Consider the following 25,695-nt stretch of genomic DNA (forward strand, 5'->3'; position numbering starts at 1 on the left):
GACACACGAGGCTCCTCTTCACTCTCGAGCCTGCCGCTGTCGCTGCCCCTGCGGCACAATTGGCTGTGTTCATTCTTAAGATCGTTCTCCTTAACATTTGAGATCCCCAGGGGCCAGGTACCTGGATGGGGGCATTTTCCAGTAAACTTAGGAAAACTTACACCTGCCCTCTGAGTTAAGTCCATCTTTACAGTGAAGAAGCTAAAGTTTAGAGAGGTTCAGGACTTATGGTGGGCAGCAGAGCCCAGGTTTCCAGAACAACTCCTGGCTAGGGGACTTCCCACTGTACACGGCTACCTCGTGTTACCACGGACTACATGAAAATGTGAAGCTATCTGACATTTTAAGGTTAATTTGATTACACATATGCCATCACCCTGTTAGGCCAATGGGGTATGCCTAATTAGCACCAAATGAGAATTAATCAGAAGGGTGTGGGGTTTGCAGGCACTCTAAATTCTTCCTTTAAAAAAAGATTTTAATCTACCCCTGGATGCAGATTTCCTGGTACAATAAAAATGAATGATTTTATTTCAACAGATGGAAAAAAAAAATGTGCTTTCTTTTTATAGCACATTTTTGCACTTTTTCAGTTTAACTCCTCTACTGTAGGATTCGCAATGTGTGCCCCCTCTGCTCCAGCGCAGGCCTGGGGCAGCTTCTCATGATGCGAGGCCCCTCGGGCTCTGGCTGAGACTCAGGAAAGGACAGCAGCCATGCACAAGCCTTGCTGGGAAGGACAGTGGTGAGGTCAGGGTGGTCCCCGATCCCTCCTCCCAGCTGCTCCCACAGTCAGACTACTGCCTCGAGACCCCTGCCCCGACGCAATGCGGCGAGGTCTCTCCTGAGCCTCCTGTTACAACGAATTCATACTTAAAGGAAGTAGAATGTAAGGGCCAAGAGAGCTTGAGCAAGTTACTCTCTGCTCTGTTCTGTAAAACAGGGATCCTGGGAGCAAGGGTGAGGCTTCCATCAGGACGGTTACGGGTGCTTCGGGCCAGGATTCCTCTTTATTCTCCTTCCTCCTCACATCCAAATAGGAGCAAGTAAGGCGAATTTCCTCTAGAACTCATAAGCTCCCGTACTGTGTTCATATTGTACTTGTCTCAGTCCTTCAATAACGGTGCATTTATTTAGTAATTTAGAATTTACAAGGTACTTTTGCACACTAGGCTTCATTTGCATTCAGCAGAAACAGTACTTAAGGAAAGTGTTTTGGAAGTATTCATTTGACAGTAGCATTTGCCATCTTTTTTTCTTTTCTTTCTTTTTAGGCATTTTCTGCATTGGATAAAGAGGATACAGGATTTGTAAAAGCTACAGAATTTGGACAAGTTCTTAAGGATTTCTGTTACAAACTAACGGACAATCAGTATCATTATTTTTTGAGGAAACTAAGAATTCATCTAACCCCCTATATAAATTGGAAATATTTTCTCCAGAACTTTAGCTGTTTCCTTGAGGAGGTAAGAATGTCTGCAGCACATAAGCATCTCTTTGAAAATGAGCTAAAATTAGTTTTTACAAAATAGATAATTGATTAGAATCATATTAGATAAATTAGCAATCACCTCATGTAATTAGCTCATTCTAAATGAAACACTGGTCTAAACTCTACAGACTATTAGAAGGTGAATATGTATCCTTTGTTGGACATTTTTATTTTATTTTATTTTATTTTTCAAAGAAGTTTGGGAGCTTGTTTTCTCTGGTTGCTTTAGAGTTCTAAGGAGTCATAGATCCCAGAAGATGGTCTGGGGAATGAGATTACTAAAGCAAACAGCATGAACATTTTTCAGGTTTGAGGTTAATAATAGCAGCAAACACTATAGCATGTCTTCTGTGTACCTGCCACTATTTCTAGTCCTTTGTATATATATTAACATGTATAATCATGTTGAGGTCACTGTGAGATACAAGCTATTAATATCCCCAGTTGAGAGACGAGGCCTTCGCACAGAGACATGAAGTATTATCCACAGTCACCCAGCTGGTGAGGAGTGGGACTGATTTGTAAGCCTGACTTCAGGTTCCTAAACACTGTGGTTTTTGTGATTTTTTTTTTCATCTTTGCCATTTAGATGGATGTTTCTGAACAAAATACACTATTGTGTTGCATATTTTTAGCTTTATGTAAGTGATATGATATTGAATGTTGTATCTGCACTTATTTTTTCTTGCTTATAGTAATGTATTTAAGATTTATCCATGTTAATATATTGGCTTTAGTTGATGCACTTAAGCTGCTATAAAAAGTCGGTGGCTCACGCCTGTAATCCCAGCACTTTGGGAGGCCGAGGTGGGCAGATCACCTGAGGTCAGGAGTTTGAAACCAGCCTGGCCCACATGGTGAAACCCTGTCTCTACTGAAAATACAAAAAAAAAAAAAAAAGTAGCTGGGTGTGGTGGCGGGTACCTGTAATCCCAGTTACTCAGGAGGCAGAGGCTGGAGAATCACTTGAACCCAGGAGGCGGAGGTTGCAATAAGCCAAGATTGCACCACTGCACTCCAGCCTGGGCAACAGAGCAAGACTCTGTCTCAAAACAAAAAAACAAAAAACAACAACAAAAATCCAGTCTATTAACTGAATATATGATTGTGTCATTCGGTCGTCACCCTCCTGTTAACGAACGTGCAGCTTGTTCTCAGTTTCCTTCATTACAAGCAAAGCACCAGTCCCCCTTCCGTGCCTGTCTCCTTGTGTGCACACACTGGAGCTCCTCTGCCTGGAATTGCTGATGGGAGGGTGGGTCCACATTCAACTTCCCAGGAACAGCCAGCGTTCTTCTAAGTGATTGTGCCAGTGTACAGCCCCACCCGTGGTACAGGAGAGTTCCTGACACTACACATCCCTGCTGTCCCTTGGTTTTGTTAAATGTTTTAACTTCTGCCATCTGATCATTAGTAAGGTCAAACACTTCCATGGGTTGTCAGCTATTCAGGTCTCGTCGTCTACAAATGACCTGAAAGGCTTTCGGCCCTTGGTTGGCATGTGGGTTGCAAATACCTTCCGCTGGTCTGTGGCTTGTCTTTGCTCTTGTTTTATAGTGACCCTCGCTATTTTTATGATTGTGTGTGTGTGTGTGTGTGTGTGTGTGTTTTGTCATTTTAAAAGGAATACATATTCACGAGAGACATCAGGGACAATGCAAAAAAATATATGTAAAAAAGGATAGCAGTAATTTAGACCCCACGATGATGGGGATGATGACAAGAACAACCTTGGCCACCGTTTAGTGGGCACCTACTAAGCTCTGGGCCCTTCATATGCACTTTCTCATCTCACTGTCTTGCCCGTTGGGGAAGGCGGAGTAGACAGGCTCCCAGAAGTCAAATAGCCGCCTGAGCTCAGCAAGGAGTGGCAAGCCAGAGAGTTCGCCTTCAGAGCTGGTGTTCTTTCTAAGCACCATCCTGCCTTACAGATCTTTTTTTCTTTTTTCCTATTTCTAATGCATTTTTTTAACAGAGTGGAAATGACAGCGTATATATATATATTCATGTATCCTGCTTTTTTTCACTTAATGTTAAATTGTACCATGTCACTTAAAGGTTTCCCAAACATCAGCTAAAAGGTCTATATCACATTCCACCCACTCCCTTATTTTTAAGCATTTAGGATGTTTTCCTCCAGCTTTTGCCTCTTATTTACAGTGAACACTTTGTATGTAAATCTGTGTCCACATTTTGGATTCGTTCCTTAGGAAAGATCCAAGAAATAAAATAACTGTAGTCAAGGGGTAGGAATGGTTTTATTGACCTTAAAAGCAGCCCTTTATATATTTTTTAAGTAATTCTGTTCTATCGGGTTGGATTATATGAAATTACTATTTTTAAAGTCATAAATGGTTGAATGTTGACAATTTCATATGATTTAAGCTAACATTCATAGAAATTGTTTATGTCCATTATATACTGTTTGGAATATGCTGATACAGTTGAAGAAAATAATGAAAATCACCCCTTGGGACAACTAGGGTTAATACTTTGGCATGTTTGCGCCCAGCCCTTTTTCTTTTTTTTCTTTTTTGAGACAGACTCTCACTCTTGTTACCCAGATTGGAGAGCAATGGCGCGATCTTGGCTTACCCCAACCTCCGCCTCCCGGGTTCAAGCGATTCTTCTGCCTCAGCCACCCGTGTAGCTGGGATTACAGGCATGCACCGCCATGCCTGGCTAATTTTTGTATTTTCAGTAGAGATGGAGTTTCTCCATGTTGGTCAGGCTGGTCTTGAACTCCTGACCTCAGGTGATCCACCAGCCTCGGCCTCCCAAAGTGCTGGGATTACAGGCGTGAGCCACCGCACATGGCCCCTTTTTAGTATGCAAATGTCCTTTAGGAGTAGGGTTGAGGACAGACCATGTATGCTGCTGAGTTTGGGGGTTGTGTTCTGAACTCTTGCAAGTCTTTTTTTTAACAAACATTTTTCATTTGTATCAAAGTAACATATGCCCATACAGAAATAAAATTGAATTGTTGCAAAACACTTAAAAACAGAGATCACTTGACTTACCCATTTAACTTCCAGTCCTGCTCCCCAAGAGCAATCACTTTTATTTTTATTTTGGTTTTTTGCTGTTTCTTCAGCTGCATATGTTCCTGTCTCTCAGTAATATTCTTACTCTGCCATTTCCTAAATGATCAGTCTCAGGCATTATTCACCGATGTGCTGATGTGACAGATGAGGGATCCCGCTCTCCTCTTCCAGCTCTGCTGGCCTCTCCTCCAGGGTCCCCTGACCTGTTCTCTCCTGCCTTTTCGCCTCCTGTGGTAGCACTGGCATTCTCTGGGGTCTTCATTTTCCTCTAAAGCATGGATTCCATCTAGCATGCACCATTCCATCGTGTGGGTTCATTCACTCTCTCATGACATATGTTTCCTATGGCCAATGTGTACCAGGTACTGAGCTGGGTGCCAGGTTTAGCAGCAAACTAAACAGATGCAGTCCCTGCCTCCAGAAGCCCCCATTCTAGTGAGGGAGACAGAGCAGGAGTGAGTGACTCAGTCACATGTCAGGTTCCAGCAGCAGCTGGGAGAAAAATGGAGCAGAGCAGAAGGGAGGGCCTGACGAGGGGTGACATCCGAGGAACGGGGAGGGGAGGGAGTGAGCAGTGACATCGGGCGAGGGACTGGCCGGCACCACTAGTGCAATGGCACCCGCAGGAAGGGGCCAACTGGTTTGGGGGCAGATGAAGGAGAGGTCTAAGGAGATGGGGCCAGGGAGCGAAGGAGCCAGGCGGCCGTAGGCTTGGGGTCCTTGTCAAGACTTTGGCTTTGACTCTGAGTGACATGGGAACTGTCTTAGGCTGCTCAGGAGCTATAACAAAATACCCCTAAAGGACCTGCAAGTGGAGAAGACCGGGCTTGAAGCTCCACGTCTGCTGTCCCCCCTCAGCGTGGCCTGAGTGTCCTCATGCACACGTCGCAAGGAGCCTCTGCTGACCCTGGAATTGCCGGACCCAGGAGAGAACGTTCCTAAAGCTTTCTGGACGGTCAGCTTGCCTCCCCAACAGTGGTTAGTTCTGCCCAGTTCTCTTGGCAAAGAGTCGCTTTCACCTCCAGAAGCACCTGCTCAACATCCTAGTGAGAAAATCGCAGCAAGCGTGAAGAGGAGAAGTGTGCTTGGAGACAGGGATTGATCACGGTGGGCTGGGAACCGTGGATGCAGAGGTGGCACTGTCCCTGCAGCAGGCGTCCCTGCACTGGCCACCTCCTGCCCTGTCCCGTCAGTGTGTGATCTGTTTTCTGGGAATTCAATGGGATCAACCCCCTAAACTGGCCTAGCACAATGCACCTGGCCAAGAAGCTAACACCTGAGCTCAGACAAATCGGAAAAACGTGCATTTACCAGGAGGCTGAGTAAATCCTTAAGCAAACGATTTCTGGGCTGGAAGGGCAGCACAAAACTGCAAGGAACATGACGTGGCAGGAGGAGGGGGGTGACCACAGAGCAAGCAGTTCTGTTCGCAGTGAATGACAGAGTAGGTGTGAGTTTTCTTTTGTCCTGTTTAGTCGCAGGGAGCAGGAGATGGTGGCAGAGACAGACCACCTGGGTCCTGCAGCTTTGCTTGCAGAGTTTAGGTCCCTTTGTCTGAATAAAGAAGAATGGCTGAGGACTCCTGAGTGAGCGAGCCGACCAGCCTCCTCCAGGGCGGCTGCAGGGGAAGGCAGCTGGGGAAGAACCCCAGACTGCATTCATCATAAACTTCTCCAGTTGAACCCCGGCTTGCTGTGTTTTTCTAATAGAAGGGAAAAGAAGTAACAAATAATAGGAGTAATTAATGCATCATCCTTAAGCTCATTAAATATGATACCACCCATCCTTATCCTCTGGGGGATGCACAGGAGGTAAGTAATTAAAAGGAGATTACCAAAATGTAATTAAGACAGTCGGCAACTCTCCCCGCAAAGCAAGTTCACTGTGAGTAATCCCTAGCCAAAGCAATCCATTCTCGGAGAGAGAAAAACTGGAATTGTAGTTAAGACATTGCCTAAGACCTTACGTAGACTGAAAGCACACAGAGAGTAAAGATGACAATTTTACACCTACTCATAATCCATTTCTTCTATTGGATATGCCATCAAATCTGTCTTCCAAAACTCCTATTATTCTTACGCCTCCTCTGCCTGTCACAGCAGCACGTGAAAATGATCTGAGCTCTTCTCACAGCAAGGGCTGCGGGCTTCCTGCCCCTGCTGTGTGGCTTGACCATGAGTCCTCCCCCGTCCTTGCTCCTTCCTTATACTGCTTCGTTAAGCACCACTCAAATCAGACAGCGCTTCTTAAAGTGCGGGTCCCAGGTTGCTGCTGTGCAGACCAGCCCACCCCAGGGCTCCATGGTGGGGGAGCCCAGGAGTCTTGCTGTGCAGCAGGCGTGGGGGTCATCCTCCCGGCACCGTCCTGGGCTTGAGAACCAGCCCAGGAGGCACAGAGGCCTGCAGGCTTCCAGGAAGGGAGGGCGACATATGTCTTTTCAGACGGAAGCAAGGAGTTAGTCAACCATGCGCCTAGAAGCCATCACACCCCCTTTCTTTTTTTTTTTTTTTTTTTTTTTTTTTTTTTTTTTTTTGAGACGGAGTCTCGCTCTGTCACCCAGGCTGGAGTGCAGTGGCCGAATCTCAGCTCACTGCAAGCTCCGCCTCCCGGGTTCACGCCATTCTCCTGCCTCAGCCTCCCGAGTAGCTGGGACTACAGGCGCCCGCCACCTCGCCCGGCTAGTTTTTTGTATTTTTTAGTAGAGACGGGGTTTCACCGTGTTAGCCAGGATGGTCTCGATCTCCTGACCTCGTGATCCGCCCATCTCGGCCTCCCAAAGTGCTGGGACCCCCTTTCAAGATGAGAAGCGCTGGCCTAGATGACATAAAAGAGGAACAAGGCATCGAAGCAAAAAATGCTACCCAGTGGGTTGGTGAAAAAGCAAAACAGGAAAAAAGAGAGAGAGAGAGAGGGAGGATGGAGGGAGAGAGAGAGAGAGGGAGAGAGAAGACCTAAACGGCACACACGCACCTTCTCATGAGATTCCCACAAACTGGAAAAACAGCATCTGGATTTCTCTTCCCAGCAAATACCCCGTCTTCACTTCTAGAAAAACATTTTACATTCAAAGTGCCATGTGCAAAGTGTAGAGTATCACCTTGTTTTTAGAAAATGTTCCCGTTTAACATTTCCCTTAAATCGTAAAGTGCAATTTCAGTTTCTTCAGTGAGTATAAAAATAACGCTCAGTGCAGAAATAGAATTTTTAAAAGACATAGTAGAAACCCATATAAAATCTTTCTACTTTATTACCATGGAAATAATGGAATTTTTTTAACAAAACACACCCTTATTCAATACAGAGTAATTATTTTGTCGCAGTCTAGCAAGCAGAGAGCCAATGAAATCTTTCCTCACTTTGTGTGGAAATATATGATCTCAAAAGTCATTCAGTTATATGTTAAATAACTTGAAGATGGTTTTTGTTCCAATAGAGAATTGAAGAATGTAGTTTTCAACCAAAGGGACTTACGGTAAAGTACATCAAAATGTTTGTAATCTTTTATGAACATCATATTTATTTTCACTGCCAACAGTGTTACTTCAGTTTATCTTGCTTTTTATTGTAAATACAATGGTGTCCATGTATTTTTAATGAATATGATAAAGAATGGGGAAGTCTCCTTTTCGGGAAAGGGCTCTAAGATAATTGTAAATAAATTAAGTGAATTATTAAGATATTAGCATTACTGTTATTTACCCTTGCTCTTGATGGCAAGAAAAGCTAAGTCTTCTTGATGGAATTTCAGCGATTTTAACTATTTCCCTTGAATTTCACTCACTCTCTACTTGCCAATGCAAAATTCACTACCTGCCGTCCTGTAGGTGGGTGGCACTGTGGCAAGTCGTGAGGGGTAACGACTTTCAGGAGGGCCTTGGTGACAGGCCAGGGTGCAGGGGCTGCTGGGCCCCCTGTGCCACACTGAGGCAGAAGGAGTATTATTCCAGGCCACCCAGCAGGGCCTACAGGCATCGTCACGTGGTGATCCAGCAGGAACCAGGCAGACCTGATGCATCCACTTCTCCTCAGCCTTTGAACTTGGTGAGCTGGCTGCCCTCCTGGGGGAAGCCCAGGGTCCTTGGCATGGGTGGTGTCTGCTTCGTCTAGAGCATCTGTGTCTACACAGGTCCTAGCACTGCCCGAGTATCTGCACTAATATGGATCCCCTCCTTAAAGCCAGCTATAGTGATAAAAGCAACAGAATGAAAGTCACATCATCACAGAAGGTCGGCAGTGAGGTTGCACAGGCTGCTAAGATTCGCTCTCACTGAGCATGCTACAGAGTTATTCTTTTGCTGTTCAAACTTTCTCCCAAGTCCTGATTGGCTGTGGCAACACTGCAGCTCCTCCACGCGTGTGTCCTGGATCCGGCCTGGCTCTGAAGCCTCCCTTTAGGAAGGAGTATGAGTCCCTCTCCAACCCCAGTTCCCGGTGGCATGGACAGGGTAGGAACTCGGCACCTGCCAGGCAAGCTCTGCTGGAAGTAGCACAGGGCCGGCCGCCAAAGGGAGACAGGCACGGTTTCTGATGCCTCTTGTAGGAATGTGAGGGGGCCACACCAGGCTTTCCCCACCTGGGCCTCATGAAGGGTGGTCACGTGGGCCCCCTTCCCCAACAGAGAGGCCCCCTTTCAAACACAGCTGTGTCAGGCAGAAGACAAGGCTATCATGAACCTGTTGGTGAGGTTGGAAGAAGCATATCAGACAGAATTTCTGGTAGTCGTTTTAATTTGTGTGGTTGAATTTTCTCAAACCCAGAGTCCCATGTCCCCAAGGGCAGGGATGAGGTCTCATTCTCCCTTGTGCCCCAGCCCTACGCAGCACACCCCGTGGCAGGACCTCAGCCAGGCCCCACGGAAATGCATGGTGCGGGGGGCTCTGCTCACCTCCAGCACCTGCCTTGTGTTAATCACTCGCTCCGGCATCCTCAGAGCACTCCCGCCTCATTCCCCTGAATCCGGATCAGGATTCTTCTTGATTCCTAGCCTCCACTGGAAGCCCTCTGTATGTTCAAATGAAATGGACAATGGTGCAACCAGCCCAGGCCGGCTCCCCATTCATTTGGTCCCTCCAGAGCCACGACAACCATTTGTGGATCAATTAAGTAACCATCAGAGTAGAGCAGCACCAGTGATTCTACGAGGTCATGATCCTATCAGGAAGCCAGACACCAATCCAAGAATGTATTGTCCCAAGTAAGTCTTGCAGAGAAAATCCAAAATACAGATGTTACCAGTATCTTAACTATCATCACACTCCCAGGAAGGTAACTTGTAGTGTGGCTGCTTATGTTCTGGCTCAGGATGCTGCCCTGGACTGGACGAATCTCAACACTCCACACTCAGCAAGTGAGAATGAGAATGTGTGCCTGGCTCTGGGCCAGGTCCTGGGGTTCAGGCTTGTGGCAGGGATAAGGAGCCTCATTTGCAGAGGAGGAAACTGGGTGGACATCTCAAAACATCAGCTTCTCCAGGGGTAGGGCTTTTGGTTCACTGCTCTGTCACTCCTGCCTGGGAGTGTGCCTGGCATGTCATGAGCCTTGGTCAGTGTTGCTGAGTTTGGATTTTCAGGAGGCTTCTGCGTTCTTGCACATGTGGTAGGTGGTTGAACTTGTGCTGAAATCAGAGGAGCGTGGCTTTGGAGTCAAACAATCTCCATCTCCAGCACCGGCTGGCAGGAGCTTGGATCCGAGCCCCACTTACTTTGTCTACACAGCAGGGAGAGCCCTGGCTGCCTCGCAGGGTGATGTGAGGACCAGGGAAGATTCCCTGTTGCCTAGCTCAGTGCCTGGGTAAAGGAGACACAGGAAGGAAGGCCACTGGTACTCTGGGGTACCAGAGGAGGAAACAGAGAGGTAGAAGCATTTGTTCCCAGTCACACCGTTAGAAATGCTAGTGCTGGGATTCAAATGCCAGCCAGTTCCAGGGTCCATGCTCCCTGCTCCCTTCCTGAGCAATGAGAACTGTCTGGTGTGTGCCTCCTAGGCTCATTGTTCGGATTAAGCAAGTGAATGCAGAAAGAGCTTTGCCCGGTACCTAACACAGCAAACACCAAACATTTGCATTCCTTATTATTTTTGTATTCTAGCCTATTCCAGTGAGTGCATGTTTAATGTTCAGTAATGATGTGATTAGGTGGCATAGAATTTATTTGGGTGGAATAATTTATTTTAATAGTTTTTATAAATGACTTCACCCATGAATTTATTGAATCATTAAAGGGTCGAAGGGTGGCTTAAATGTTTCCCTTTTATTTCTTTGCATTGTATGGCAATTTGATGCAACTGGAGGATTTGTGAATCGGTGTTTGCAAAGGCCTCAGCATAGATCCTTTGTGAACGTCAAGCTGTATGACTGAGGTAAGCACAGAGAGCTGGGAGGAGGAGCTGGAGGACAAGGAGGATGACGAGGAGGAGGAGGAGGATCTAACTCTGTGAGTAGGGGAAGGATGGGCAGAAACGGCTTTCTGATGAGCTTGCACCGAGTCTAGAAGCTTGAGTTGAGGAGCCAGCCCAGGTGGATCCCAGGAGATGGGGCTTCCTGGGAGGAGAGTTAGTGCTTGCAGAGCCCGGGGTTGGGAGGACACCACACTTTGGGCATGGCCAGGGTAGGGCAGTGGGAAAGGCCCATGGCAAAGGATTCTGTGAGGAGAGCCGAGGGGCCGAGCTAGTAGGGTGGTCCACTCCACCCTTGCTTGCCTCCCTGGGTGGGTGTCTCAAAACATCAGCTTCTCCAGGGGTAGGGCTTTTGGTTCACTGCTCTGTCACTCCTGCCTGGGAGTGTGCCTGGCATGTCATGAGCCTTGGTCAGTGTTGCTGAGTTTGGATTTTCAGGAGGCTTCTGCGTTCTTGCACATGTGGTAGGTGGTTGGACTTGTGCTGAAATCAGAGGAACGTGGCTTTGGAGTCAAACAATCTCCATCTCCAGCATCGGCTGGCAGGAGCTTGGATCCGAGCCCCACTTACTTTATCTACACAGCAGGGAGAGCCGTGGCTGCCTCTCAGGGTGATGTGAGGACCAGAGAAGATTCCCTGTTGCCCAGCCCAGTGCCAGGGTAAAGGAGACACAGGAAGGAAGGCCACTGGTACTCTGGGGTCAGTTTTCAGTAAGCACTGGTTGAATTCACTTGAAGCTTGACTTGACTGATGGCCTTTGCAAAGGAAGTTCTGGAATCTTGGGATTAGCTGTTGTTCATTGCCCAGAAGGAATCCTTGTGTGGTAAGAGATCCCAGGCCTGGGCAGCAGTTATGCTACCAGAAAGTCTGGAACTGTGCCTGGAATTCTGATGAACCTGCCTCGCTTGTGCAAACACTGTGCTGGAGTATCTACTCCCATCGGGCAGTCACCTGGGCCCGACCTCCTGATGCACCAGAGGCTCCCCTCAGGCATGTGCGGAGCCCTTCGGAGGCCAGCATCAGTTTCTTGATCCGGCAGCAAGGTCTGTAGCAGGCAGCTTCCTCAGAGCTTCCACTTTATTTTCATCTGGATTTTTTAATGTTTTATCTTTTTTTTTTTTTTTTTTTTTGACAGGCAGTTTTCCTGCTGTTATTTTTAGCATTCATTTATTCACTGTAAATACAAATGAAGATACAGTACAATTAATTTCTTTGCTAATCAAAATATTTGATCAAATGAAGCAATTTTTCAATTCTTAAAAGTAATTACACCATTCTTTAAAAGGAAGTGAGGAATTCTTTACTGAGTGTTTCTAATTAGGAGTTTTTGCTACCTGCTGAGTTCTTATTCTGTGTGAAGTTCCAGGACTATTTTTTTTCTCCTGTAAGGAATCAGAAAAAAAACTATATAAATGTCTCTGCAAGTATTCAGAACAAAACTTAGTGTGTGAATCATACAGATGAGCTAATCATAACCTTCATAATTACATTAATATGCAGATATATTTCTAGTCTAGCAGCTAGACGGACCTTGCTAACCACTTTGTCACAACCTGTTGCTCTCGGGTGGGTGACCGTCATCTTGGATACCCACCGAGGGTCACAAAGCCCCTTTGCAATACGTCCATTTCGTGGAACGCTGACGACTAAAAAGCCATCTGTGCTCAACAGCTTATTTGTCCTCTCTGTATTCTGAGCTCATCTCTTTTTACTTCTTACTCATTAGAAACTCAGAACTGCAGCAGTCAGCTATCACTACGTAACAAGCAACCATAAACCCTCAGCGCCCCAACACAATAACACCCATTCAGTTTTCACAGCTGTAGGGGCTGATCTAGGCTGGACTAAGCTCTGCCGTCTTGGCTTTGATGACTCTGCCCTTCATCTCTCTCACCCTCCTCCTTGGTCCTGTGTGATGGCCACAGCCTGTCTTCTAAGGCAACGGCATAGGTGCAAGAGGGCTTGCCCAGTTATGCAAATGCTCCTTCATCCTTCCGTCACATTGTAATTACCCACATTCCACTGGCCAAAGCATGACATAGGGTGGAATCCAAAGCCAAGGGGTGGGGAAATACTCTCAGCTTCTGTAGTGGGAGCCACCACAAAGCCCCCCGCAAAGGGCATGTGCACAGGGTGAACAGAAGCAGGGGGACCGTGGAGGCGACAGACCCCAAGAAAGCAGACGCATGTGCACCACTGCCTCTCCAGCTCTGCGGCTTTATTTGACAAGTCTACCACCCCCTTCTATAAAGTTCTTTCTTCCCAGTCATCCATAGAAGTCATTCAGGATACAGGTTGGTGGAAAACTGATTTTAAAGCCAACCTAGAACAAGGCTGGACATACTGACAGGATATTAGAGGGCTCTTTACTGGGGCCACCTCATACAGCTGCTGAAACAGGAGGACAATAAAACCAAACGTGAACTAACAACATTTCAGTTTCACTTGACCCTTAGGGCGCCTGTCCTCTCCTTTCTAGCCAGTTCTTGCACTGGGCTTAACTGTCACCTCGGGACTGGCTCCTGCCCCTGGCTTGGGTTGAGTAAGGAAATTCTCCCTTAGAGCTTTCCCCTCCACACAGGTGAGTTCCTTGCAGGACAAAAGTTAATTTGCCTTTGTCTCAGACGCCAGGGAGATCAGTACTTTTTTTTTTTTTTTTTTTGACAGTTTTGCTCTGTCACCCAGGCTAGAGTTGGAGTGCAGTGGCACAGTCTCGGCTCACTGCAAACTCCACCTCCCAGGTTGAAGCGATTCTCATGCCTCAGCCTGCCAAGTAGCTGAGATTACAGGTGTGGGCCAGCACACCCTGCTGATTTTTGTATTTTTAGTAGAGACAGGGTTTCGCCATGTTGGACAGGCTGGTCTTGAACTCCTGACCTCAAGTGATCCACCCATCTTGGCCTCCCAAAGTGCTGGGATTACAGGCGTGAGCTACTACACCTGGTCAGCAGCTCCTTCCTGAAGTGCATGGGGGATGTCCTGGAAGATGTCTGTCTTTTCCCCGAGTGACTCTGGCAGGGTAGTTCTCTCTAACTGTTGTGGTTATCCCCATTTCTCAGATGGAGGACGGAAGCCCAGAGAGGTGAGGCGATTGCCTTAGTGAGTTGCAGCTAGAGGACAGTGGCACTGGGCCCTCGGCTCAATTCGAGCCTGTGATTCGACCCCCACAGCCCTCCTGCCCCAGAGCTCACCGCAGCCAGTCAAGAGACACAATTCTGTGGCATGGCCACTGTGTGCCTGGGTTCCTATGACCAAGTCTCAGACCTGACTTCTGCCTTCCAAGTGCCTCCAACTCCTTGGCTGGGTGGTTTGAGCTGCAGGCAGTAATGGGCACCAGGATGCGCCATCCTCTGATCATCCATGATAGCCTGGTGTTAGCCAGGAAGAGGGCTCAACCCACGTCTGTCTGAGTTCCCAACTCCTGCAGAAATATCTGTAATTACCAGCACCAGCAGCAGCAGCAGCAGTGTGGCAGGCTCTGGGCCACACACTTTGAGGGTTTGTGTTGGTGAAATCCCAGGCCTGCCCTTGAGGTGACTGGTTTGTTTTTGGTTTTGGTTTTGGTTTTGCTTTGAGACAGGGTCTTGCTCTGTCATCAAGGCTGGAATGCAGTGGCAAGATCAGGCCTCACCATGGCGTCAGCCTCCCAAGCTCAAGTGATCCTCCCACCTCAGCCTCCCAAGTAGCTAAGACCACAGGTGCCTGCCATGCCCAGCTAATTTTTGTATTTTTTGTGGAGAGATGGTTTTGTCATGTTGCCCAACCTGGTCTCAAGCTGCTGAGCTCAAGCAGTCCTCCACTCTTGAACTTTCCAAAGAGGTGGCTGTTTTTATTTCCACTTTACCCCAGTGAGGACAGGGAGGCCAGTTTAGGGGTGCATCTTACCCGAGGTCACAAGATAGGGGCAGCCTGAGCCCTGGGTTTATGATGGGCTGTCCCCACTCTTCAGGCCCAAGCCCCTCTCCTCCAGCCTAGGCTGGCCCTGGCCGCATTCCTTCTGCCCTGGCAGGCGGCGCCTGGGTTACTGGTGCTGCCTCCTGCTCAGGAGCGCACCCCGTGAGGCGCTGAATGAGGGCAGGTCTGGCCCTGGTGCAGGAGGCCAGGACCCGGGCTGGAAATCCCAGCACTGTGCCTGCCTGAAGGGCTCTTCCCAGATAGCCGCAGGGGCCGTGCTGTGCCTACCTGGAGAGACCCTGAGCAGAGCCAAGGACTATGAGAGAGACAGCAGGCCACGCCCCACTGGGCTGCTGCCCTCCCCGCTGACCTGGGCTGCCTCCCTCCCGCCCCCAACCAGGCTGCCTCCCTCCCACCCCCTACCAGGGCCGCCTCCCTCCCACCCCCCACCTGAGCTGCTTCCCTCCCGCCCCCCGACCCGGAACTTGTGGCTGTTGGGGCAGCCTCTTGCGTGATTCCCATGTCATGGCAGGATTTTAGAACCAGAGGTTTAGATTCTGAAGTTGTGACTTGCTTTTTACTAGCGAGATACGTAGATACATTTGAAACTGAGAAGCACCCCATCAGAGTGCGGTGTTAGTAGCCTCTTTGATGACTGTATACTTCATGTATTGGGACATGATTTCTTTTATGTATTTTGTCAATATTGTGGTGTAGTCACAAAGAAAGGGGCCAAGAATTTTCCTTCTGGTAGTGGTGGGCTGTGTTTGCCACATCTAGAAGGGCAATTGTTTGCTCAAACAAGGTCCCGTGAATACCCTTGAATACATGAAATAAAACCCCTTCAAAACATGTAAATGGTCCTCTGATGAGGTCAGACCTAGAGTGCATGTGATTGCAGTCCATTTTGTTTGTTCGTTTGCTTGTTGAACTTTAAAAGTCACCAGAAGCAGCCAGGAGCTTATCTTTGCCAGATAAGCTGGGGAGCGTGAGGTGTTCGGGCCCAGCACGGACGGGGCCCAGCCGAGCCCCCGCCTTCCCTGTAGCTCTGCTCTTCCTGTTGCAGCTGTGATTTCTGTCCTGAGGGGGCCTTTGATGTAAAGCGCAGTTAATATTGGAACATGTCATTTGCATCTGAAGATAGTGGTGTCTTTTTTGATTAAGAGAAACATTTCTTCTAGTTATAGAAAAAGCATTATTTTTTTCCCCCATTCAGATATAATGATCACGTGAGAAGTGCCAGGGACACAGAAGCGCCAGACCAAGAGCCATCTGTTCCTCCCTGGCGTCTCCAGTCACTCGAGCGAGGCTGGCGGCGGCTGAGCAGCTTTGCTAAAAAGCGAAATGGGAACCAGAATACAGCGCCTAACAGATTCTCAGCCAAAATGCCCTTGATGGAAAACCCAGGCGCTCTCCCGCCAGCAATTGGGGTTGTGGGGGCAGGGCAGTACGGTTCTCTGGGCGGTGGCATCCATGGGGCCTATGGACCCCGGTCGGTGGTTTCTCCCTTGTGCTCTGAGGCGATGACTGAGGCGGGGCAGGGTTTTCAGTGATCATTTTTCCTTTGTGCCTTTTTGTAGTTTCTAAGTTTTCTTTCTTTCTTTCTTTCTTTTTTTTTTTTTTTTTTTTTGAGACAGAGTCTCACTCTGTTGCCCAAGCTGGAGTGCAGTAGCATGATCTCGGCTCACTGCAGCTCCCGGGTTCAAGCAATTCTTCTGCCTCAGCCCCCTGAGTAGCTGGGACTACAGGCTCCCACCACCACACCCAGCTAATTTTTGTATGTTTGGTAGAGACCGGGTTTCACTATATTGGCCAGGCTGGTCTCGAACTCCTGACCTTGTGATCCACCCACCTCGGCCTCCCAAAGTGCTGGGATTACAGGTGTGAGCCACCGTGCCCGGCCGATAGTTTCTAAGTTTTCTGTAGTGAACATGCAATCTATTCCTTTTGCAAGCAGGAAAAGAGTATTTGCACGGGGCGGCCAGCCACCTCCATGCAATGGAGGCTGATAGGTGCCCAGCACCTTCCCATCTCCACCACGCAGTTGGGCTGCTTCTGCCTCTCCGTGGCCGCACCCGTGTCCGTCCCCTGCCTCCCAGGTGAGGGCAGGGACCCATCACTATGACCCAGACCCTGGCGGCAGCTCTCGGCACATCTAGGGAAGCATGTGTTTGCAGGCCAGGAGCCTGCGTAGAATCTGGGTGCCACTCTGTTGGTTCTGTGACTTCAGGCATTTCTCAGCCTCCCGGACCTTCACATCCATGCTTGTTGAGGAGGATAATGTTACCTCCCGTGCTGGGTTTTTAATCCCTTTCCTCCTGCACTCCCCATGGCACCCACCTCAGCCATTTCCTCCTCAAGGAGGTCTGCAGTGGCCACCCCAACCAGGGCCATGTCCCAGCCAGTTGCATCTGTGGCACAGTGTCCCCTCCTGAGAGTACAGCTGCCCCTACCCAAGGTTACCTTTATGTTGGCCACACTGTTCTCTAACACTTTTATAATACTGTAACAAACAGGCCTTATGATGTAAGGGCCCAGCCACAGTAGACTTAGTTCTCACTCACTGCCAGAGTAGCTGCACACTGATAGATTTGTATATTTCTGAACCTAGCTATATTACTCTGATTATATCAAATTCATGGCAAGTTTAATATCTGGCAAGTCAAAAACTCCATTCCTATCCTTTTCCAAAAATTTCATGGTAATTCTCACATGTTATTTTTTAATATCAATGTTAATATCAATATGTCTAAGAATTCTCCCAAATACCCATTGAGATTTTTATTAGAATTTGATTAAGCTTATTTATAACTTGAGAAAGGCTTTCTCTTTGGAAAGTGAGTCTTTATATCCAGGAACATAATATGTCTATTTATTCCAATCTTGCTTTAGTAACTTTAAGGTGTATATTCTTTATACACATTCTTTATACAGGCATTTTTTTTTTAATTTTACTTTCGGTTCTGGGATACATGTACAGAATGTACAGGTTTGTTACGTAGGTATACATGTGCCGTGGTGGTTTGCTGTACTTATCAACCCGCCATCTAGGTTTTAAGCCCCACACACATTAGGTATTTGTCATAATGCTCTCCCTCCCCGTGCGCCCTGGCCAACAACAGGCCCCAGTGTGTGACGTTCCCCTCCCTGTGTTCATGTGTTCTCATTGTTCAACTCCCACTTACGAGTGAGAACGTTTGGTATTTCATTTTCTGTTCCTATGTTAGTTTGCTGAGAATTATAGCTTCCAGCTTCATCCATATCCCTGCAAAGGACATGAGCTCATTCTTTTTTATGATTGCATAGTATTCCATGGTGTATATGTGCCACATTTTCTTTATCCAGTCTAGCATTGATGGGCATTTGGGTTGGTTTCAAGTCTTTGCTATTGTAAAGAGTGCTGCAATAAACATACATGTATATGTGTCTTTATAGTAGAATGAGTTATATATAATCCTTTGGGTATATACCCAGTCATGGGATTGCTGGGTCAAATGATATTTCTGGTTCCAGATCCTTGAGGAATCACCACAGTGTCTTCCACAATGGTTGAACTAATTTATACTCCCACCATCAGTGTAAAAGCGTTCCTGTTTCTCCACAGCTTCGCCAGCCTCTGTTGTTTCCTGACTTCTTAATAATCATCATTCTAACTGGCCTGAGATGGTATCTTATTGTGGTTTTGATTTGCATTTCTCTAATGATCAGTGATGATGAGCCTTTTTTCATATGTTTGCTGGCCACATAAATGTCGTCTTTTGAGAAGTGTCTGTTCATATCCTTTGCCCACTTTTGCATGGGATTTTTTTCTCTCGTAAATTGTTTAAGTTCCTTATAGATTCTGGATATTAGCCCTGTGTCAGATGGGTAGATTGCAAAAATTTCCTCCCATTCTGTAGGTTGCCTGTTCACTCTGATGATAGTTTCTTTTGCTGTGCAGAAGCTCTTTACTTTGATTAGATCCCATTTGTCAATTTTGGCTTTTGTTGCAATTGCTTTTGGTGTTTTAGTCATGAAGCCCTTGCCCATGTATATAGCATTTCTTTACACAGGCATACCTCAGAGACTTTGCAGGTTTGGTTCCAGACAAATACCGCAATAAAGTGAGTCAATGAGTTTTTTGATTTACTGGTGCATATAAAAGTTATGTTTACACTATACTGTAGTCTAGTGTGCAATAGCATTAAGTGCACAATAGCATTATGTCTAAAAAATTACATAGCTTAATAAAATACTTTATTACTAAAATATGCTGGTGATCTTCTGAACCTTCAGCAAGTAATCTTGTAATCTTTTTGCTGGGGGAGGGTCCTACCTCAATGTCAATGGCTGCTGAAGGCTGGGGTGGCAATGGCAATTCCTTAAAATAAGACAATGAAGTTGGCCACATCGACTGACTGACACTTTCATGAACGTTTCTCTGTGACATGGAGACATGATATGGGCACATACTGTTGGAAAAATGACGCTGATACACTTGCTTGACACAGGGTTGCGACAATCCTCCAATTTATAAAAAACACAGTATCTGCCAAGCACAATAAAGCAAAGTGCAAAAAAAATGAGATATGCCTGTGTCAGTCTTGTACCTTTCCTATGGTATTTATCCAGAGGTATTCAGTTGCTTCATCATTAATGCAAATGTGAATTTTTGTCACATCTCAATCCTGAACTACTTATAGTGACCATAAAAGAATGGCACTGCTTTTTTGTATTTTTAGCTTGAATCCAGCCACTTTCCTAAATGCCATTGAGATTTTATACCTGTACAGTCATATCCACAAATAATGATCCCAGTTTTCAACATTTACAGGTTGATTTTATTTTCTTGTCTTATTTCAAAAGCTGGAACCTCTAAAAATGTGAATAGAAGAAGTGAAAGCATGCTTATTTTGTTCCTGATTTTAGTGCTTTAGTAGTTCATCCATTTAATATAATCTTTACAGATAATTTTTGATTAATATTCATGTTTACAATGTTTTACTTCTATACAGTTTATCCATCCCCTTCTATTTCTATTTTATACTGTTTTATCAGGAATAGCTGCTGAATTTTGTCAGATTCCTCTGCTATCTGTTGACATGTGGCCTTCACTAAAGTAAGGGATTGAAAGATTTGCCAATTCTTGCATTCTTATCCATGGAATAAACCATAGTTGATCTTGGTGTGTCATTTTTAAATATGGTGCTAAATGTTTCTAATACTTTATTTTAGAATTTTTGCACTAATGGCCATAACTAGATTGACTTTTATGTTTTCTTTTGACATGTTTTCTGTATCATATTTTGGTATTTGTATAATATACAATAATTGGAATATGACTCTTTCTGTGTTCTGGAATATTTTCACTAATATAAAAATTATCTATCCCTTGAGGGTTCCATACAGCTTGCCTTCAAAATCGTCTAGGTTTGACACCTTTTTAATGATAGATGGTAGATCTTTTAACAGCCTTTTTCATTTCTTTTGTGGTTGCCTGTCTATTCAGGCTTTTCTAATACTTTAAATACTTTCTTTTCTAATTCAATTTCAATTGAATCTTTATTTGTTAATTCAATTAAATTGAATTTTGCTAGAAAACTGTTCAATTTCCTCTGAAGTTTAGAGCATATTAACCTAAGGTTGCACATAATACTTAGAATTCTTCCATATGTGTTGTTAGACTCATTTCTATATGTGTTCTCTTCCATATGTGTTGTTAGTATTTCCAGTTAGTTTCATGCTTTAATACTTTCGGAGAACATTCATATACATCATCGCAGGTAAGCCCTTGTTCCTCCTGGATAGATGAGGAAACTGAGGCAAAAAGTGGGTAAGCAACTTATTGGAGGGGTACACAGGCGGGTAGAAGCAGAGTCTAGACTCAGACCCAGGACTCCCATCTTCCCATGCTGGGCTCCATCCACCTGTGTTCTTTCCAGTAATGTTTACATGAGGCCCCGTCCTCCTCAGGCCCTGAAGGTCTGAAACCGTAAGGATGGACTGAGAGGTGTAGCTGTATGTCCAGGAGAGGCTCCTCTACTCTGTTGATGCCAACATCCCTTAGAGAAATGCTGGTGTAGCCGGGCGCGGTGGCTCAAGCCTGTAATCCCAGCACTTTGGGAGGCCGAGACGGGCGGATCACGAGGTCAGGAGATCGAGACCATCCTGGCTAACATGGTGAAACCCCGTCTCTACTAAAAAATACAAAAAACTAGCCGGGCGAGGTGACGGGCGCCTGTAGTCCCAGCTACTCAGGAGGCTGAGGCAGGAGAATGGCGTAAACCCGGGAGGCGGAGCTTGCAGTGAGCTGAGATCCGGCCACTGCACTCCAGCCTGGGCGGCAGAGCGAGACTCCGTCTCAAAAAAAAAAAAAAAAAAAAAGAGAAATGCTGGTGTATGTGGATCTGGGAAGTGCCTTTGCAACTGTTTGAATCCTAAAGATCCTCAAAATGCATCAGCAATATCACTTTTATTTTCTAAAATAAAAAAAGACATTCATTTACTTTGCAAATGGCTCCAAATGAAGATGTATAAAAGCTCCGTTAGCCTTTGCATGGGGAGGATGTGGTGGGCTTTGGCTTGAGTGTTCGTGTGTAGCTTCAGATTTCTGAGGACATTCCCAGCAGCATCCTGTGTTTGGTACAATTTCATAAAGTAAGAAAGACTTTATACATTATGCAGACTTCTGTGTCATAAAGCACAGTAACATCTAATATATACATTGCTGTGGAGTTGCTTAAAATAAAACATGACCGAGTTTTAGTAGGAGTTGGGGGGCTATCAGTGATACTCTGGTGAAACCCTTTGCATGGCACTGAGGTACATGGTAGGAGCTGGTATCAACACTAACAGCCATGGTGGGTTTTGATGTGGGGAAACCCAGTATATCTCAGAATACACCCAGGTACAGGAACAGCTTTCTTGTGTGGTCACCTTGTGAATCTTACCTGTTCCGGACTCCCATGCCTATCTTCTAGCCTCTCCCCTTCCAGGTCAGCGTACTCCACAAGCTGCCCTGTTGATGCAGCAGCCACAGGCCTGGCTTTGGGAGCCTTTCTCTAATTGCAGCAAGTAGATGCACGTCAGAGCTGCTTCCCAGGCCCCGCCCATTTCCCCCCACCCCGACCCCTGCCTCTTTGTAGGAGGCTCAAGACTCTGCTGCCCCACTCACTTCATCCCCTGGGCCCCAGTTTCCCAAGCCTGACTTCAACATGGGGCCAGGTCTCCCCAGTGCCTCGTCCTGACTGGCCCCAGGATAAGGCCCCTTGCAATTGTCATCATCCACTGCTGCTCACTGAGTAACTTCCCTTGCTGGCTCTTCCCTCTGTCATGTGTGTCTGCCACAGTGAGCATCCACAGATGATGAAGGTGGGATGCCGCCCTCCGCGGGCCCCTCCCAGCTCATCTGGCCACAAGCCCTCTTGCCAGCACATCAGTAAAAGAATCCTTCTGATGTCCCTCTTTCTCCACGGCTAAATCCTCCTCCTCCCAGGAAATCTCCCAGCCCTGGCTAGGTACACATCCCTCCTCTGGACTCCTTAGCACCATGGACAGTGTCACGAGGACCTGAACCACGCCCCAACCCCTAGACTTCCAGTGCCCAAGGAGTGGGGAAGAACGCTAACCCAGGCCTGGGAACCTGCCCACTGTGGGGAGGTCGTCCTTAGCAGACGCCACGGCACTTAATTCCCCTGTGGGTCTCACAAAGTTTCAGACTTTGTGAAACTTTGTGAGTTTCACAAAGGAACATTTAGCTACAGCCTAATGGCACAACAGTCATCAAAACCCCCCTTTCAAATTTTGACCACTGTGAGTAATCAACTAAACTGTCATTCTGAAATGAAAACACGTGGGTGCTAATCCCTGTTCTTTCCCTGGCCTCTCAGGGAATGCTTACACTGTGTTTGTTAATCTAACCCAAAGACAGACTGAAGGCGTGAATAGATGAGAGTCAACAGTGTACCCTCCCCAGGGCTGGGCTCCGTGCTGGCCGCCCAACCTTCCAGGGCCACTGCTCTGCCCCATGGGGAACTCACTGGATCCTTCATGGCAGGAAACCCAGGCTTCTGCTCAGCAGGGCCTGACTTGGGGCTGGAGGCTGCCTGAACCCACCTCCAGGCTGCAGCTGTCTTCTGGCCTCTCCTCCCCACCACGCTGGGTCTACCTGGGACTTGCCCTGGGTGAGGAGCCCAGAGCAAGAGGTGGTTGATTATTTCTCACATGGGTCAATTTCCATTCTATTTTGTCCAGACAGCTGATGAGTGGGCTGAGAAAATGCCACAAGGCCCACCGCCTACCTCTCCCAAGGCCGTGGCCAGCAGAGACATCCTGGCTCGCCTCCAGAAAGCAGTGACTTCCCATTACCATGCCATCACCCAGGAGTTTGAGAATTTTGACACCATGAAAACGAACACCATCTCCAGAGAGGAGTTTAGGGCCGTTTGTAATCGCAACGTCCAAATCCTGACAGACGAACAGGTAAGAAACGCAAGCTAGTCCTCACCCTGCACACCGTCGGCTGAGCGTCAGCCCGGTCTCTGGCCAGAATGTACAGAGTTTAAGACTGTTCTCTGTCTTTTAAATGCTTGCAGTTTTATTATTTTGTTTTTCAATCTTCCTGAAGATTCACAGGAGCCTTCTGTTTATGTAACAACTATGAATTACACCATTTTCATCAGGGTACAAATTATGTCACTGTTACTTTTAAAATCAAACTAAACTCTGCTTCAGCTCGCACACTCTTTCTCCCTTCCCTGGAGCATCCCAGAGGTAATGTGGTCTGGGTCTGTCATGGGCAGCAACTATCTGGGGCCGGTGTTGCACAGGCAGTAAAAAGAATGTACCAAGACAGTTGTAGGTAAAAAAGGCAGATGTATTGGAAAAAGTATGAAAATACATTGCAAGGGTACAAGGGGCAAGTCAGCAAGAGAAAACCTGACTGCAAAAAGACAAAGGTTTGCTGGGGATTTTATACGATGGTGCTTGTGCTTGGTGCTGAAGAAGGCTTTGTAAAGGACTGAAAACACCAGGGTTGCAGTGAGCTACCTTGCATTTTTCTATAAGCCAAGGGTCTGGTGATAGCTGGGCACAGGAAGATTGTTGAGTTATCTGCGCAGGAGGGCTACATGTTCTGGACTATGAAGAAAGGCAGACTTAGAGCTTACCTGCTTTTTCATTTTGCTTTCTCCTGTTCCCACCAGTCTGATTCGTTTTCCCTAATTAAGACTCCACATGGTCCAAAGAGGGTGGGCAATCTGTCCCCATGCCTGGAGGGTCACAGACCCTGGCGGGAGGCTGGTGCTCCTCCCGTCACCCCAACCTGCCTTCTCCTTGCTACGACCTGGTGCTGCCGCTGGCAGTGTGGGATGCTCCGGGCCGCTGCTCTAAGCGTGCTGGGTACATGCCACCCCCGGCGGGCCTCTCCACTGTGCACAGGCTGGACACAGGCCCTGCCTCTCTAAGATCCTCCTCCCTATCACAGAATCCCCAGCAGGAGTTTCTTCCCAGCTTCCTCCCCTAAGGACTGGACTGAGCTCTTCTTTGACTCAAAGGCTCTGACAACCTGCTCCCCTGGGCCTCTTTGGCTCTTCATGGCCTTCCAAGGCCAAGAGCACCTCCCAGTGGGATAGCATCCTCAGAGTCTGCCTTGCCATGGCAGCTGTGGGAGGGAAGGGAGCACCTGCCCAGCCTGCCCCCCATCTATAGTCACACTGAACACTGGCACCAGGGGATCAGTGCCCCAGGTTGCTTTGTTCCTCATTGTGCCCTAAATGCCAAAGCAGTACAGGGCACTGAGTGGGTGCTTAGTACGTGCTGGTGAATGGACAGCCCTTCACCATTCTTGGAAGCCGTTCTCGGCTAATCAGTCAAGTAATACAGAGCACCACTGATCCAGTTACAGAAGTAGATTTCCCTTCACTCAGAAAATGCACAGCTACAGGCCCTCTCTAGTTCTCAAATGCATCAATGTCCCATTCCCAGAGAATAATTCAGATTAAAACATAACATCCCCAAACATTTACAAAGCAGCTCTGCCTCCCTCCTTCCTCCTGGTTCTGCTCAGTCTCAGCCCAGGGAGTTCCCTGCAGACACTGCATGGAAATGTCACTCTTTTGCCTCTAAAACTGGACCATTCCAACATCTTGTCTCATTTTATCAGAGTTGCAGGGTAAGGTCTTGGAAGTATTCACAGGGAAGCGTGATCATCGCAGTCACCCCCGGCCCTACTCACGGCTCTGAACTCACTGCCCCAAGAATGCATTCCATAAAGACATTAAGAATGTGACTATCAGGTTGAACATTCCTAAAATATCACCTTTCTCAGGCATTTTGGTGTGATCATTTTTGCTAAGCAAAATTCAAGGCTGTTTCCAAATGATCCTGCCCCACCGCACATCAAAGCTGAGCAAGATCTGTATTTGCAAATACTTCTCTCAGCATAAACGAAATAAGCCTTGGAAATTAATACAGTTGCATTGATTATTCTATGGGGCCAAGTAATCAAGGTTTTACTAATAAAGGTTTTTTTATTTCATCCAAATGAGTAAAATTTTACTCTAATTATAGATTGAAATGAATGACACGCTGACATATCTGGCATTCATCACACAGAATTTGATTTTAATTGTCCACTAAGAAAACTTCACCATCCTCAGCACATCAAGCCCCTTCCCCAACCAAATTAAGCACTTATTTTTAAACTTGGCTTTCTAAAAATAAGCTGACATGTCTCTTACATGCAGCCAACAAACATATGAAAAAAAGCTCAACATCACTGAGCATTAGAGAAATGCAAATTAAAACCACAATGAGATACCATCTCACACCACTCAGAATGGCTATTACTTAAAAGTCAAAAAACAACAGATGCTGGTAAAGTTACAGAGAAAA

General features: G+C 46.8%; 1 protein-coding gene across 2 annotated transcripts in view; it reads left to right on the top strand.

Annotated features, from left to right (window-relative positions):
- Positions 1 to 25,695, top strand: part of EFCAB6 (EF-hand calcium binding domain 6) — a 308,815-nt gene that overhangs the window by 255,673 nt on the left and 27,447 nt on the right. For both annotated transcript variants that reach the window (XM_033233690.1, XM_033233691.1), the window contains exons 27-28: positions 1,275 to 1,466; positions 23,056 to 23,283. In XM_033233690.1, coding sequence (XP_033089581.1) covers positions 1,275 to 1,466; positions 23,056 to 23,283 — 420 coding nt within the window. The remainder of the gene's footprint in view (positions 1 to 1,274; positions 1,467 to 23,055; positions 23,284 to 25,695) is intronic.

The sequence above is a fragment of the Trachypithecus francoisi genome, unplaced genomic scaffold (assembly GCF_009764315.1).
Source record: "Trachypithecus francoisi isolate TF-2019V2 unplaced genomic scaffold, Tfra_2.0 Lachesis_group14, whole genome shotgun sequence".
NCBI classification, from domain to species: Eukaryota; Metazoa; Chordata; class Mammalia; order Primates; family Cercopithecidae; genus Trachypithecus; species Trachypithecus francoisi.